The sequence below is a fragment of the Sardina pilchardus genome, chromosome 19 (genome assembly GCF_963854185.1).
Source record: "Sardina pilchardus chromosome 19, fSarPil1.1, whole genome shotgun sequence".
Classification (NCBI taxonomy): Eukaryota; Metazoa; Chordata; class Actinopteri; order Clupeiformes; family Clupeidae; genus Sardina; species Sardina pilchardus.
The window spans coordinates 9,726,468-9,741,611 of NC_085012.1; the positions used below are offsets into that span (position 1 = coordinate 9,726,468).

The window sequence follows — 15,144 nt, forward strand, 5'->3', positions numbered from 1 at the left end:
GGTCCATAAACCTCTCATCCCTGAAGCAGCACCCTGACTAAATGCAGTCCTGCCACAAAGAGGGGTTCCACTGGCCCTAAGTGACTTTAATTACAAGGGAAAGAGGCCCTCATGACAGGAAGTGATGGAAAGCTGAGGCTTTTTTTTAAGCAAACAGCAGCCATACAGGGACTGCCTTGTGCTATCTTGACCGACCTCGGAAAAAAAGACAAATATCTCGCCTTCGTCTACTCACCTTCACCCTCAAACAATCCATCTCACTCATTCTCTCTCTCTTTCTCCTTTTCTGTTCAAGCACAGTCCATATAGACCATTTGAAACATATGGAGGGCTGAAGGGATAGCCATCAGCCAGGTAGCTTTATACTGAAGATAGCTCTGATCCCACAGCATACCATCAGCACACCGTTTTCATTATCCAACATTCCTCTGTACTACATCAAAGAGAGAATATACAGCCCATCTTTATAAAGAATATCAACTGCTTCCCATCCACGGTTGGCATTTTTCTACTAAGGCAACTCTCAATGAACTGTAGCCACTGGCAGAGAACCCATAAAAGACTAGAGGAAATCACACCTTGAAATTCTGTCTGGTTTGATGTATTGACATTATAGCAGGATGAGGTGATGTTTATAATCAGGCGGAACAGGTAAGCACATGCTGGAGACGGCCCAGTTGGAAGCCTCTTTCTAGGGAGCCGAGCATGTCTCATCCCGGGCTCTCCTGCCAGGAAATCGACCTCTTTCAACTCCGTAACTCAATCGCTCCCTCCCCCCTTCTCACAAACACACCTCCCCCTGTCCTTCTCCTGCACTGGCCCACTGAGGTGGAAGGGAGGGAGGCCATCTTAAGTTTCCCTCCACATACTGTAGCCCACTTGGCCTACAGTGCATTTTATTGTAGCAGTGAGCTTTAAACGTAAAATAGCTGGCTAGAGGGAACAGAGATGCATCCATGAAACTATTCTTCTCGACAGAAATGTAAATGTCTAGAGAGCAGAACGTAAACCTCCCTGACCCTTCGAGCGCTCACAATTCTCCCTAGTGGAAGCCAACGTGCGGTTTAAAAAATAGTTTCGTTCACTGCTGACAAGACATATTAGTCCGGGGGGGGCGGAGGAAGAGAAAATGGCATTCGACTGACGACTGCAGCCGCAATGCCCCAAAATCAGCTAAAGTTTCTGCTGACAGTCTGGAACGATGAAGCGCTGCTGTTGCATCACGTTCCTCAGCTCCTTCACGTTTAAACGCAGCCCTTTTTGTTTCTTTTATGAGCCAATAAAACTCCCACCCCATGCCAGTTTACTTGGCGTTTAAAAAAAAATAATACAAAAAATGGTAACAGCTACAGTATGGAGGGGCCTATGGAGTCCCCCTGAGTCTGCTCCGACTGTAAATTACTAGGAGCTCTGGGAGTATACGCTTTCAGACTGAGTCTCCTTTGTTCTAATCTCTCCGCCCATAAAAGAGGTCTAGTCTCCATTCCTCCTTGATGAGCGCTCAGCACATGCCAAAATAACCAGGCCGCTGCTTGACAGAGACTAATTCCACACAGATTCATAGCTCAGCACTGTAATGGCACAATTACACCAAAGACGTCTGAGATCGCTGGGAAAAAATGCAAAAAGTCACCCCGGAACTGACATAGACAGGTTGATGACAAAATGAAGAACCTCTCTGAATTGAAACATATTAAAAAAAAAAAACGTGATTCTGAGCATTCCAGCTAGCATGACAACGTTGAGCTTTGAGTAGCCAGGGGCCGATGGCCTTACCTCAAACACTTCCTCATCCAGGATCCTGGTTCCAAAGACGGTGATGCCATTGGTGTTGACGATAGCGCCACTGCTCCTGCCCAGGGGCTTGGTGACCTTCTTCTTGCAGTCAACGATGATGGTCACAGTCTTCTTCTCCACGCTGATGGCAATGCGGTGCCACCTGGGATGGGAAAGAAAGCGCAACAGGAGGAGATGAGAGCGAGGCTGGTGGGATGGCAGCAGAGAAGGGGTTAAATGGGTAAACAGTGTCACACGTGAGAGAACACCCCTCCACCCCCGACCTCTCCAAAACCCTTGACCCTCCCCTCGCCCCCCACACCCTACATCTAAGCCGAAGACAATTTGCCACCGTGCTTGAAATATTACATTCCAAGCTTCATTCCTGGCCACCTAACTGCCCCTCTCACCACCACCACCACCACACCACCCCACCCTTACCCTTTCTCCACCCCCCTCCCTCCCCCCACCCCCCCCCCCCCCCACATCTCTTCTCTTCCCCAATTCTGGCCTTGTTTAGCACAGGATTAAACTCATTAAACCCTACACTAAATCCTCCTTCTGGGTTACTCGGCATGACGGACACGTTGAACATTGTGGAAAGTGCGGATCAGGGAGGTGGGGCGGCCAAACGGAGGCGTACAGTCAAAACATTGTTCTGAAGATGGAAGGAGGAGGGGCGTTGGTGGGATGGGGGGGGGGGGGTGGGTATTGGCGGGCAGGAGGAGGGGTAGGGGGCACTTGGCATGGCCTCTCACAAGGTACTGTTGCTGGCTAAGATGCCTCCAAAACTCCCCCTGGACACAAACTCTGCCATGGTCTAAGTGAGGCCTCGTTACTGCAAAAACAGCATGTCTGCATATACGATTGCGCACAAACACCTAAACATGTTTTAATAGACTGATCCTATTAAGGTTTTCACTCACTTTCCCTAAAGGAGGCCCTTCTGTAGCTGATGGGATAAGAGAGCAGCTTAGGACATTAGGGGTCACTTGGGATGGTTTAGGGATGTCTAAACAGTGCCAACTTGTCTGGCTTAATCAAACTGGAAATAGCCAGGCACAAACCAAACGAACTCGCCAACAAGCCATCAAATTCACAACAACAATGGCATTCTTGACAGTAAATATTTCTCTCCCCCAGTAGTGGATTCCTGAGAGATGCTTCAAGGGGCACTTGAATGTCATTTGTCATCACAGATCAGCTGTCCCTCTGCAATAACTCAGAGATCCATTTAACTCGACACAAATGATAAATAATAATGTTATTGCACCAAAGTATTGTAACAATTAAGGCCTTGCAATCCATGCTCTCACTCCACTAAATACACATTCTCATTATACCAGAGCGCTTTTGTTCTGATCGAATATTGATGTTGTTTACCGTGCATGTGTTCCATTGTAAACACATGGCAGCTTAATTGAGTGCACATTTGTGTTTCTGCGCCTTAATCGCATTTCTATAACCCAAACACAAAACAAAAGCCGCTGACAGCTCTTCTCAGTAGGAACACCACACCAGCCAATCACATAGCAGGCAACAACTCCTCTCTCTCACTCCACCCAGGATTGCCTAAAGCTTGTGGAAATTAAGACTGCAGATTTAAAAAAAAACCGAGCACTTTCATCGTCTTTATATGACACACACAAAAAACTATTTTGCCCTAAACGCTTGGTGATTAGGAGACATCCATGTGCTTGGGTGCTGCAGGCTTCCCAGAGGAGGTCTGCTCTGCTCTGAGAGTGGCTTTAGTTGGGGAGGCTTTGGCCTCGCTCAGGCTCTGGCACTCAGCCACCCACATAAGCGTTCAAATCCACCACGGAGAACATTGCTTTTTAGATGGTAGGTCACACAGCAACCAGCACACTGGACAAAACGACAATTCTGGCAGGAACTGGACTTGAACATCCAATAGGTCTTATTTCTATATGCTATTTTTATTTTCTATTAAACAATAGTGTCATTGTTAAGGCCTTGGTTTACTGTAAATCATCACACAAATCTTAGTTTCCTATATTCCTATCCAGAACTGCCACACAGTGGTATGGAAATATACTGTATACAAATTCTATGGAGGACAATTTAAACATGCCGCCTAACTGTGTTCAATTCGAATGTCCTCTTTGGCTCCACGACTAGCTATAGAAGGACATGCAAACACTGAGAGTCTGAAAGTTAAGGATCTTAAGTACTGCACCAGAACACGAATGACAAAACGATTAGAAAAATAAATGTTCTCAAGGTCACAGGAAGTTGTTCCCTGTCACAGCGGATTCATAGCGGATTAGCTGCAGCTCCAAGACAAGATTCCCGAGTCTTCCAAGTATTGTAAGATTACTGTGAATCTACTTCCTTGATAGAAACCTATGAATGGCCTATATCTGATTGGATAAGGCAATCCATGATGCTAATGCTTTGCGGTCGGGAATAAGGTCAGCCAATATCGTGCACTCATTCAGGGAAGAGGCTGCTGTCAGATAGCCCACAGAATGGAGTCTCCGGTGCATTCAACTAAACCAGTGTCTCCTCAAATGCCATGGCTTCCCCTCCCCAGGAGGAGAGAGGATGATCGCCCATTATAAACCACTAGGTATGAGATCATGACACCTGTTCTAGAACAACATTCCTCCCTACTATACATACTATGCTTTTTTTTCTCAAATGATCTGTGTAGGCCTATGCCTCATAGACTCACACAATTTCAAACTGTCAACACAAATGTCCAGAGAAATGAGAGGAAAATGAGAGATTAGAGAGAGAGAGAGAGAGAGAGAGAGAGAGCGAGACAGAGAGGGAGAAAGAGACAGAGATGGAGAGAGGGAGAGAGAGAGGAGGGAGTGATGAAGAGAGAGAGGTAGAGAGAGACAGTGAGGGGGAGAGGGAGAAAGATAGACAGAGAGGGAGAGAGAGGGAGGGAGACAGGGAGCAGAGAGGAAGGAGAGATCAAAGACAGAGACAGGACAGGTAGACTGGTTGTCGTGGCTACAGGGAACACCATCAACAAAGACACGGGCACTCTCGGATGACCCTGTCTGTCTGGGCGCAGTCGGCTGGCCAGGCAGCCCAAAGCAAACCCGCACCCTCCACTGCCAGCCCTCGTCAGGCTTCGCCTGGCCTGTCTCGACCGGCCGTTATATCACACTTACTTTCCATCAGCCAGGTTGAGAGTGCGGAAGAGGGGGTAATCTTCGGGGGCGGGCTTGCCGTGCTGGTCCTCGTACAGGAAGAGCGGGGAACGACCCAGCTCCACGCCCAGCTGCTGGATGCCCTGCTCGCTGTAGATGGACAGCAGGAAGGCCTGCAGCCCTGCCTTGGCCTTTACGGTGGCGAGGATCGAGAAGTCCTCGGGGAACACGCCGCCTGGACAGTCCGTCAGACACAAAGAGGTTAACCACAGAGACGGTAGAAAGGGTGACAGTGCCCTTTGCTACTCTAATAACTTCCTATTATGACCTTCAAATAGACAATCACATTGATTTCTTTCAGGCATATACCTGGACACCTCGCCGTTGTGTTTTATGAGTATTCCCCCAGCTATTCTGAGACATAAGTGTTACATAATAAAGCAGCGAGAACAGAGACGGCCCAGCTAATGTTATGAAATGTCAGCGGCTCATGCATCGCATTCCTCTTGGTGAGACTCTTCTATTGTTTCCTTCTGCCCTCAGGCCAAACTGGAGGACAACCAATTCAGGTTGAATGAGGGGAGGGAAAAAAAACGTTAACAAGGTCTTGTTTGTATTACGTTATCTAGAGGATACCAATTTATTTGTAACGATTATGCCAAAGCCTGGGGGGGGGTGGGGGGGACCTCTCCAATCTCTTGCTAAGCTTCAATAAAATAAATCATGAAAAAAAAAGCCTGGGTGGAAATTACTAAGACACAAACAATGATGAATAGATAGACAGTAATTTCACACTGTATTAAAATGCTACACTATCTCAATGGTCTCATAAAACAAAGGAACATTACCCTTGCATGAGGCCAAAAGCATAAAACTTTATTAGCACCAAAGGACTTTGTAATTTTTGAACTACTATTCGAAAGAAAGTATTTCAACTGGACTCTTCTAAGCTAAGACTATTTTACGAGCTTGTATACTCCGTAGGAATCTGGACAGCCTGTGACAACTGAACATCTCTCTTTGCCATGAGTCCTTCCTTTTCCTATGAAAATGTCACAGCCTAGTAGCCACTTTGCCCCCGAACTGGACTGCAGTTCTGGACATTTCTGCCAAGCTCCCTTGCCGGGGTACAATGGCCTGTTTGGGTGAAACACAGCCCTGCACAATCGAAGGGGGGATGGCATCTGTTGTCTGTTGTCTTGGCAACGCTAACAAAGGTCCACATTTACAAGCACCACCGGAAGGCCACTGACAGGAAGTGAGGTAAGCAGTAAACGGTTTCACTTACCTGGGAAGAGCTGCTTGGTGGGTGCGCTGATCTGGGCCTGTTTCCCTACTCTGAAGGCTGTGTCTGGCTGCGAGGCTCGTCGGTTTGTGCAAAATCCTGATGTTTTCCTCACTCCTTCGGGGGCATTTTGAAAATCTAATAGCTTTAGCACATCCACTGGTTCAGCTGTAGACAGGGGTGGGGTGGGGTAGGGTAGGGTGAGGGGAAAGAGAAAACAGAGAAAGTGTGCTTTTAATTCTTAGCCAGTGAGTTTATTTTCAGAGGCTGGACAGCACATGTCTGCGACACTTATGCATAATATACATTTGGAAAAAATATCATGACCACAAAAAAAAAAAAAAAAAAAAACACTCAGAAGATGCCAAAGTAATTACAAACGAAGGGTGGGAAATGTGATCCAGCAGTACCCTACCCACATAACGAGCACACTTATGAGAAAAGTGCATGGAACAAGGTGATTTATATTGCAGACTGAGACATGTTTTCACATCAATTTCCCAGACATGTGTAGTCTGTATAAAGTATCACGTTCTTTTCACATAAACCATACCCAACGACTGGACAGGTAGTTTGCCTTTAAGAACACAACATACCACAATCATATTAGATGGGTGCTTTCTCAAATACCTTAAAAGGTTAACATCTAGGCCTTCAGTTAACTACATCCACCTAGTCAATCAGCATATATGATGACTTAATTGATCGCTGTGTGTTCTTTTCTTCTTCTACAATTACCACTTGAAAAACACAATCTGTTTATCTAAGCTGAACTCCTAGTCTCTTGAGAAATGCCTGGTCTGGATAGCAGCTTTCACAAGTATGTCTGCCGTCTCACATGGCAGGAAATATCCTCCATCTTAGCCAGAAATGAGCAGCATAACAAACAGCATTGCCCGCAGATGGCTAGCCCTGTAGCCACATCATGGATAGGTTTACTTTGATAAGGGTCGCCGAGCCACTTTAGTTCTTTTTTTCCCCCGGCAAACCACAACCCAATTCACCTGGTATAAAGGCCTCTCTGTCTGATCCTGCAGTTCAGCCCGTACCTCCTGTGGAGGGCCCATGAGAATGTATTAAAAATCCGGCGGCTATCAAAACAACGTCTCAGACTTCGTCCCCCCTCAAACAGTGCTACTTATATGTGAAAACTGAAAGGGGTTGGGGAGCGGAGCTGGAACGTTTCAGTGAACTACAGAGCTTCAACATCTTAAGGGATTTTTGATGAACCCAAGAAAAGGTTCAGAACAAAATGACCCTCGTGTGACTACTGATGCGCTACTACGCTACGCACTCCACCACAACCCAAATGTGTTTTTGTAGGGACAAGGACAGAAGTAGGATTGCCGACCCGGATTGTCTGAAAGGGTTCACTCTCTAAGACAACTGTTTGGATTGGCACCCAGGGCTGAACCATTCCCAGTTTTCATCCACTGCGCTCCGTATGTGTGGATCGTGTGAGAGGGGGAAAAAATGTTTGATTTCCTTCTGGACACACTTTGGCATACATTCCCGTTTTTGCCGGGGATAAGCAAACTATAACAAGCCATTTCATTATAGTCAGTGGACCTTGAGAAGAAAATATGCCCAAGCTCAACATGAACCATTTCTATTTTCTACTACCTCCTCGACACATACTGTATAAGACATTTCTGGAAACTGATTTTCCAACAGGGCTCTAGAAGGGATATCTCGGAACTGTTCTTATAGCTCAGAAGTAGTTGCTGTACCACCTTCCACAGTATATGCCTCACAGTCAGTCTCTGCGTGTGATGGTGTGTTCTATGGAGAGCACTGTATCTCTACTGCCTAGGGAATGAGGATGCTCACTGAGTCTGGCTTTGATTTGCAGTTCCCATTGAGTCACTGCCCTGAGGGGTGTGTGGGGAAAGTGCTGATCTGTCCATTTCCACTCATTCTTTCTCTCCGTATCGCCCCCTCTACTTCTTTACCCACTACCATCACTCTCTCTCTCCTTATCTTTCTTACTCCCATCCCCCTCTTCTTTCTCCATTCCACCACCTCTTACTCCCATCAACTCTCTTCCTTTCTATCTTTCTCTCTCTCTCTCAAAGTCTCAAACTCTCCTTTCTTCTTTCAGCCAACTTATTTCTCTCCTTCTCTCTACCTCTACCTACCATTCTTAACATGCTCTCCCTTCCTCCCTCTCTCCCTTCTCCTTTCTCTCTCCCTCTCTCTTTCTCTCCCTCTTCCTCCCTCTCTCCCTTCTCCTCTCTCTCTCTTTCTCTCCCTCTTCCTCCCTCTCTCTCCCTTCTCCTCTCTCTCTCTCCCTCTCTCTTTCTCTCCCTCTTCCTCACTCGCTCTCTCTCTGTTTCTCTGGCTCGCATGATGAATGCATTAGGGGCTGCGGGCCCCCCAACCCTGACATCTGCAACTCCTACAGAATCTCCCTCCAGTTGCCCACCAGGGACAGGCCACATGTGTCTCAGGAAGAGAAGGAGAACAGGAGGAGCTTTTAAACATATACCGCAAAGAGGAAAGGGAGGAGGGAGGGAGGGGGGGGGGGTCGGAAAAGAAAATACGAGGCCTAACTGTAAAACACTAACATTTTGGCCAGCCCGACTCTGTTAGTTAAATGGAGGGGGACACAAGAGCTGAAGTCCAACTACTCATCCGAATACGGCTTATGGTCTTTTCAGAGGCTTTGAAAAGCAGTGGTCTGCTGCGTTTATTCTTCAGCCTATAAGAAAAAAGGGAGTCCTCTTTGTGGTGACCGGCTACGAGTGGCCATTCAGCGAGTGATCACCCTTAACCCCATTCAGTGGGAGTCACTCACGCCCTCAGACAGAGAGAATGGTCAAAGACCAGAGAGAGAGAGAGAGAGAGAGAGAGTGAAAGAAATAATAATCATTCTGACCAGAAAACAATAACACAGAAAGAGAAAAGAAAAATCACACACTGTGAAACAGGGGCACAATTTCGCGACCGCTTGCGTTTGTATATTGTAAGAGGTTCCACGGCCACTGGGACTGCTGGAAGTGAGGCACGGATCTCTGAGAGGCCACTGTATCTCGGGCCCTCATCCGTTCCAGATGTGGCTCTGCAGCCAGAGGACGACCTTGTCAGGGAGGTGCTGGAAAAGGAAAAAAAAGCAGGAGCCCCACCCCCCGCCCCACTAAATCCATTAGCAGGGCCAAATGAGTGTGTGCGGTCTTCAGGGGAGTGCATCTGATGGACGAGTGTGACTTGGCCCGCTTGGCCGCTGCACAAACAGACACCGCACCGGTCAGACGCGGTCTTTCAGCCGTATGGGGCCTGGGTGGGGCCGCTCGGAGGGGAGGGACAGACGTTTTTGGAGAAAGGAAATCTGCATATCCATGATGTGATCATGTGTGGGGCCCTTACTACGGATAACTTTTTTTTTGTGAAGGGGGGGTGGGATACACCCTCCCCTTCAATAAAAATGCAAACTGATAGGGTGACGGGGTGGGATGGGGAGGGAAGTTGGGGTGTGTGTGTGTGTGTGTCGGGGGGGGGGGGGTGGTGGTTCACATTAATCCGTCCCGTCGGTAGATATGCTCTGATTTAATGCCTGTCATGTTAACAGAGGCGGGGAGATCATCACGGCAACATTAAGGGAGACGAAGGGGGTAGTCCCAGAGGCCGCTACACGCACCGACATGTGTGACCGACCGCTGACGAAGGGCCAGGGACAGGCCGTTTTTTTCCCCCAGACGTTTTTTTTTTCTTCTTCTTCTTTCTTTTCTCTTTCTTTTTCGGTGCGTGCCGTGCGCGCTCGTCTCCAGGAGGAGAAGCTCACAGCTGTGGAGGCGCACAGGACAGGACTGCTTCTGGTCGGCTCCTGTCAGACGCTAAATCACTTTTTCCGAGGCTGAGATCAGCTAGGACGGAGAGAGGCTACCTTTTCACCTGCAGCTCCCTGAGACTCTAATAATGTATTCAGTCAGAATCCCCCCTCTCCCTCTCCCCTCTCTCTCTCTCTCTCATACAGGCCCACACTCTTCCTCTCTCTCTTGCTCGCTCCCTCTCTCTTTTTTCGCACTCCCTCACCACCAAAGCCACTCAGTTCTCTGACCTCTCGCTGCTTGAACAGACTTGCTTTATGCCAGTGCCACTCTGGAAACTTCACAAGAGGAAAATGTTCATGTGTGCAATTTAACGTCCACTATTTTTATTCTATTCTCTCTTTCCCAGGGCCCTAAAACAGCGCCAAGGCACACACAACCGTATTTCTTTAGCGCACGTCCAGCTTGGATGTCCATATATGCTGCTATTACAAGACCTTACATGTGTATACATCGTGTAATTATGGTGGGTCTCATATTGGAAAACTTGGAGAGAGATCCAGAGCGACTGCCAAGAAAGCATACGCTCTATAATTTACAAACAAACACATGTTGTCTAGTTGGCCACTGTGGCAGGAAGCCACAGAGAAGGAGAATAAAAAAAAAAGGACTAGAAGAAAAAGTCAAACAAAACTCCATTTTAGAACCTGAGCGGCCCTGCCTTTTCGAGCCGAAAAATAGCATGAGATTTGTGAAATGCGAGCATTGTTTAAAGGAATGCGCATCAGTGGAATCTAAGCCCCAGGGGCTAGAGGAACGTGTCTGTACACTGCAGGCCCTACGGGACAGAAAAGCAGAAATGCCTTCATGTGCAATGAAGCCCACCTCTATATAGGCTATGTATATATATACATATATACATATGCAGTGCTATATATATATATATATATAGCAGTAAATTAGCTGTAGGGTAAAAAAATACAAAAATGATGATTAAGGAAAATACCCATATTAGGCTTCTGAGAAATCAATGCAAAGAATACACTGTTCAAACTTGTCTTAAATAATGTTGTCCGAAGTATGTCTGTCTATGCATAAAATCAATACTGTGATGTACATTTTCTTCTTGCTTAATTGGGCCTTCTATAATACCTGTGTTTTTGTCATTCTGATATAAATCACCTACAAACAGATCTTTGATCAGTGGAAAATGTCAAATAAAGCTTTAAGTTTCATTTTGTGAGCCATTGTTGCTAGACTGTGATTGTTGTGGGACCAGAGTAGCTATAGGCCCCTACGCTGGCCTGCCCTTTGAAGACACTAAAATAATAGGGACGAGCAAAGAAGACCATCATCAAATAAGAGCACAGTACTTAGAGTGGAAACATTCCCACCGGTGAATCGAGGAAAGCCACTGAGGGGCCAACTCTGCGTTGTGGAGACACACTTGTGTAAAAATCCTCGAAGAGGGGGAAAAAGCGCTCAGAGTTACTGAAGCCCCCTCTTGGGCTTCGGTGTGGACTAGGGCTGTATGGAGATAGGGTGCCTGTGTTGGATGGCAATGCAGTTCACCCGCAGACCAGGGGCGCACTTTGCACAGACCAAGCGGGGCGCTGTAGGCACTGCTGACTTTTACAGCCATCAGAAACTCTTAAAACCATGCAGCTTGAAAGGGAATGGTCATCGGCCATGAAAAAAAGAAAGGGGGGGGGGGTCTTCTTTGGCAGTTATAACCAGGCATGTTGTGCTATTAAAGAAATGTATACCGTGCTTTCTTTTTTCCTTTTGTCAGTCAGCATAACTCATTCCAAGCAGGAGCTAAATATGAGCATGCATATCTACAGTCACCGATAAACGGCTTTAGAATTAGGCTACTAGAATAGATAGAATAGAACATATTCAGCCAATAAATGTTTACATTAGTTACTCAATGTATTGCTTGTGAAATGTCTTCAACGGTTAAATAAGCCCACAAGACTCCAAACTCTGCCTACCACAGAAACAAAAATGCAATTAGCCTAATACACCAATTAAGAGCTTTTACACAATAATGCGAACAAATTACTTGACATACAGATCAGATTTATCTCATACATTCACATAGCGTCGTTTGGATGGCTACACTGAATTAAATTAGTGTTAATATTTCGTTCCCTTAAGTCATGAATAAACTTGTCATGCAACTTCCCAAAGGTTGCAGATTTCTTTTACCAAACTGTGAGGCAGCGATCTAAAACCCTGCGGAATTCCACCCTGCTAGCCGTGTCCACACACACCTAACGGACCACCAGTTCAAACAAAGAGTTTTTTCAGCATAAATCTTAAAAGCCGTCTCTGTGTAACCTCTTGGACACATTCTTTTTAGGTTTCCTCGCGACTGCCGACTGCAACTCAACAGGCACTAATAGTCTGTCCTAATACAATAAATTAAGTTCAAAGTAAACCAGTAAAATAATCCTCACTGAGCAAACCAAGTCATGCGTAAAGCCCGTGCGAGCCAATGCTTAGTCATTATTTACCATTTCATGTGTGAACCAAAACTTGAATATCCTAGGCAACGTCATACGCGCTACCAAGATAAGGTTTGAGAGCATGTGTTAAAACCAAATCGTAGTTTTCATGTGTCATGCTTGCCATTGGATCTATTGTGGCTTTTTACTTTAAGGGATTCCACAGACTGTTGAATTCATCTCTGGACAGCTGTAGTGTCAGTAGGGCACTCGCATTTGCGAGCGAGTGATCCGAAAAAGTTACTCATACAAATGTTGCCAAAATCAGTCACGTCTCCGTCACCGTGACGGAGCAGCATACAACCATTGTGCCTTCCATCTGGCTGACGGTCCCTGCACATTTGTTTCACAATAACTTTGTTAACCTGATCTTTTCTTACCTGCTCTGACACTTGCAGCCTCCAGAAGGAGTGTTAAAGTGATGAAAACGGTTACAGGGGAATCCATAAGCCACCTTTTCGTTTTCCACCTTGTGGACCACCTTTGCATCTCCATGATCGGCGCCCACAAATGTGAACAAAACTGGGCGACCTCAAGTTATTTTAAATGATGTCCCTTCCACAATCCCAAACGCAACGGATGAGTTCTACACAGCCATAAGTGAGGGGTATTTTGTTTCTTCGCACTGCCAGTCCAGGCCCCTCCGATCTTCCTTTCCTGAGCCCAGCCTTCAGACTGAAGGTATTTGGGCTTTAATCAAAATGCACTGAGCATTCGATACCCAAGAAGTCACACCGTCAAGGGGCTGGGCAAGCACCACAAACCAGACCCACGACTACAGGAAAATGACAAGGGAAAAATCCCGATTAGCAAATCACGGGGCTTGAAATTTGTGTTGGGATCCTCCCATCAGTTTTACAGAGCTAACCAAGTGCTGCCTCCGCGTCCCCCTGCAGATCGGCGTCAATTTTCTCGAAGTGTCCTGGGAATGAGACGACTGACAAGAGAGTGAGAGACCGAATAGGCATTTAAGCAATCCACACTGTTTGTCAATCGGCGGAATGAACGCTGCGCATTGTCTAACATACCGACGCATGTTCGGCGTGGGTCGTCTAGGTACCCCATTTTTATGCCACAATGAAAGGCAGTGTGCAAGTTGTAGAAAAACGCCGGACACTTGACGGATACCTGAACACGATTCGCACTCTGAACGCAACTTTTCCTAGGCGTTTGCAGCTCGGTGCAAAGTGGAGTGAAATCAAACAAAGGACTCTTTATTCAGTAGCCTGTAGATTAAACTGCATTTCGGTTTTTTTTTTCTATCTTCATCCGCAAACACCAGTGTTTTTGTTTTAAAATAGCATTACATTGTTGTTGTCTTTTTTGTTGTAATGGACACCAAATTTGACCATTGTTTCCTGAGTAACAGAAAGAGAAGTTCCTCATGCTCCAAAGTCTTTTATCTGGACCACATATCAGCTAATTTAACTGTAATAGTAGTCAAGATGACATGTTAGTTATCCTGGAAGCACTCTCATAATGCATCTTAAGGAGATCTCTCATCAAAGCTCAATCAGATGATGTGTGAGCATGCAAAGGTTAGCCAACCCAGAGCTATTTTCTTTCTGCTCCATCACAATAACCATAAGCCTCTGGAGATCAGTTTAACTTAGGCAGGACCCTCTGGAGTCCACCTGGACAGCTGACATTGTCTCTACATCTGTTTTTACATTACCACACATTCACTTACGACATTGCACATAAAAATGACATGGACCTGAACTGAGGTGAACTAAAAAAGAGGTGTTCCTGGCTGCAAGTTTACCTTACCTGCCCACTGACCCTAATAAACCTCAAAGGTGTGCGTGACTCCAGGCATCCATGTTGAATGGCTCAGCTGTCAAAGTGAGAATGCTTTCGGGCATCAAAGAACACCCCCAAATGAAATAAACGGTTGCAGGCAACATTTTTTGGCCTCATGCATCAGTTTGTCTCAACACCTGACACAACTTGGCTCTCCTTTGCATAAATATGGATAATAGTCAAGTTCCTTTCCTTTAATTGACCCGACAGACACCGTTATACATGACTACTTACAAGTGTAACAGAACACGAGCCAAGCACACAACTGTTGAAGAGGGGAACACGTCAAAGTCTTCACAAGGACACTGTCAATGACAAAAGACTTTTGCTATGATGAGTGGATGTCTGAGAGTGTCACAATCCAAAGAGAAGGCTGAAGGACGTTTGAATACTGATGAGTGTTAGAAATACAACTGTATGATTTATTACACAGTGTGGATTTGAAGATGATTTGTTAATAAGGTATGAAAAGAGGAACATAATGACAATATAATAACAATAGCGTGTTAAAAGGATATCGATAATCTGTGGTATAAAAGCTTCAGCCAGGTTCTCACATTGGGTGAGGGCCCGTGAATAGACTAGAGGGCTGCCAAAGAGAGCTGGCCATACATCTTGCATGGGAAAAGCCGCAAGATCATTCTCACTGGTTACTAACTCCCTCCTGGACTCGGAACATTCTGTAATAAATACTGCACCGATATTGAGCTACTGCTGGCAAAAAAAACGTGGAACAGTTTCATTCAGAGAAAATTCAAGGCATGTGTAAGGCATAAAACATAATTTTCTACAGTGCATGGATTGTGCAATATTTTTTGAGTGTGGAGGGATTGTCCCAAATGAATCTGCAATTATATGTGTGAAGCGATATTTAAGAC

General features: G+C 46.0%; 1 protein-coding gene across 1 annotated transcript in view; it reads right to left on the reverse strand.

The window, feature by feature from the left end:
• The window catches only part of col11a1a (collagen, type XI, alpha 1a), an 87,933-nt gene extending 74,817 nt beyond the window's left edge, over window positions 1-13,116 (reverse strand). The window contains exons 1-4 of the mRNA XM_062521134.1: window positions 12,844-13,116; window positions 6,190-6,354; window positions 4,923-5,136; window positions 1,777-1,939 (exon numbers count right to left, since the gene is read on the reverse strand). Coding sequence (XP_062377118.1) covers window positions 1,777-1,939; window positions 4,923-5,136; window positions 6,190-6,354; window positions 12,844-12,958 — 657 coding nt within the window. The 5' untranslated portion in view covers window positions 12,959-13,116. The remainder of the gene's footprint in view (window positions 1-1,776; window positions 1,940-4,922; window positions 5,137-6,189; window positions 6,355-12,843) is intronic.
• Between the last annotated feature and the right edge of the window lie 2,028 nt (window positions 13,117-15,144).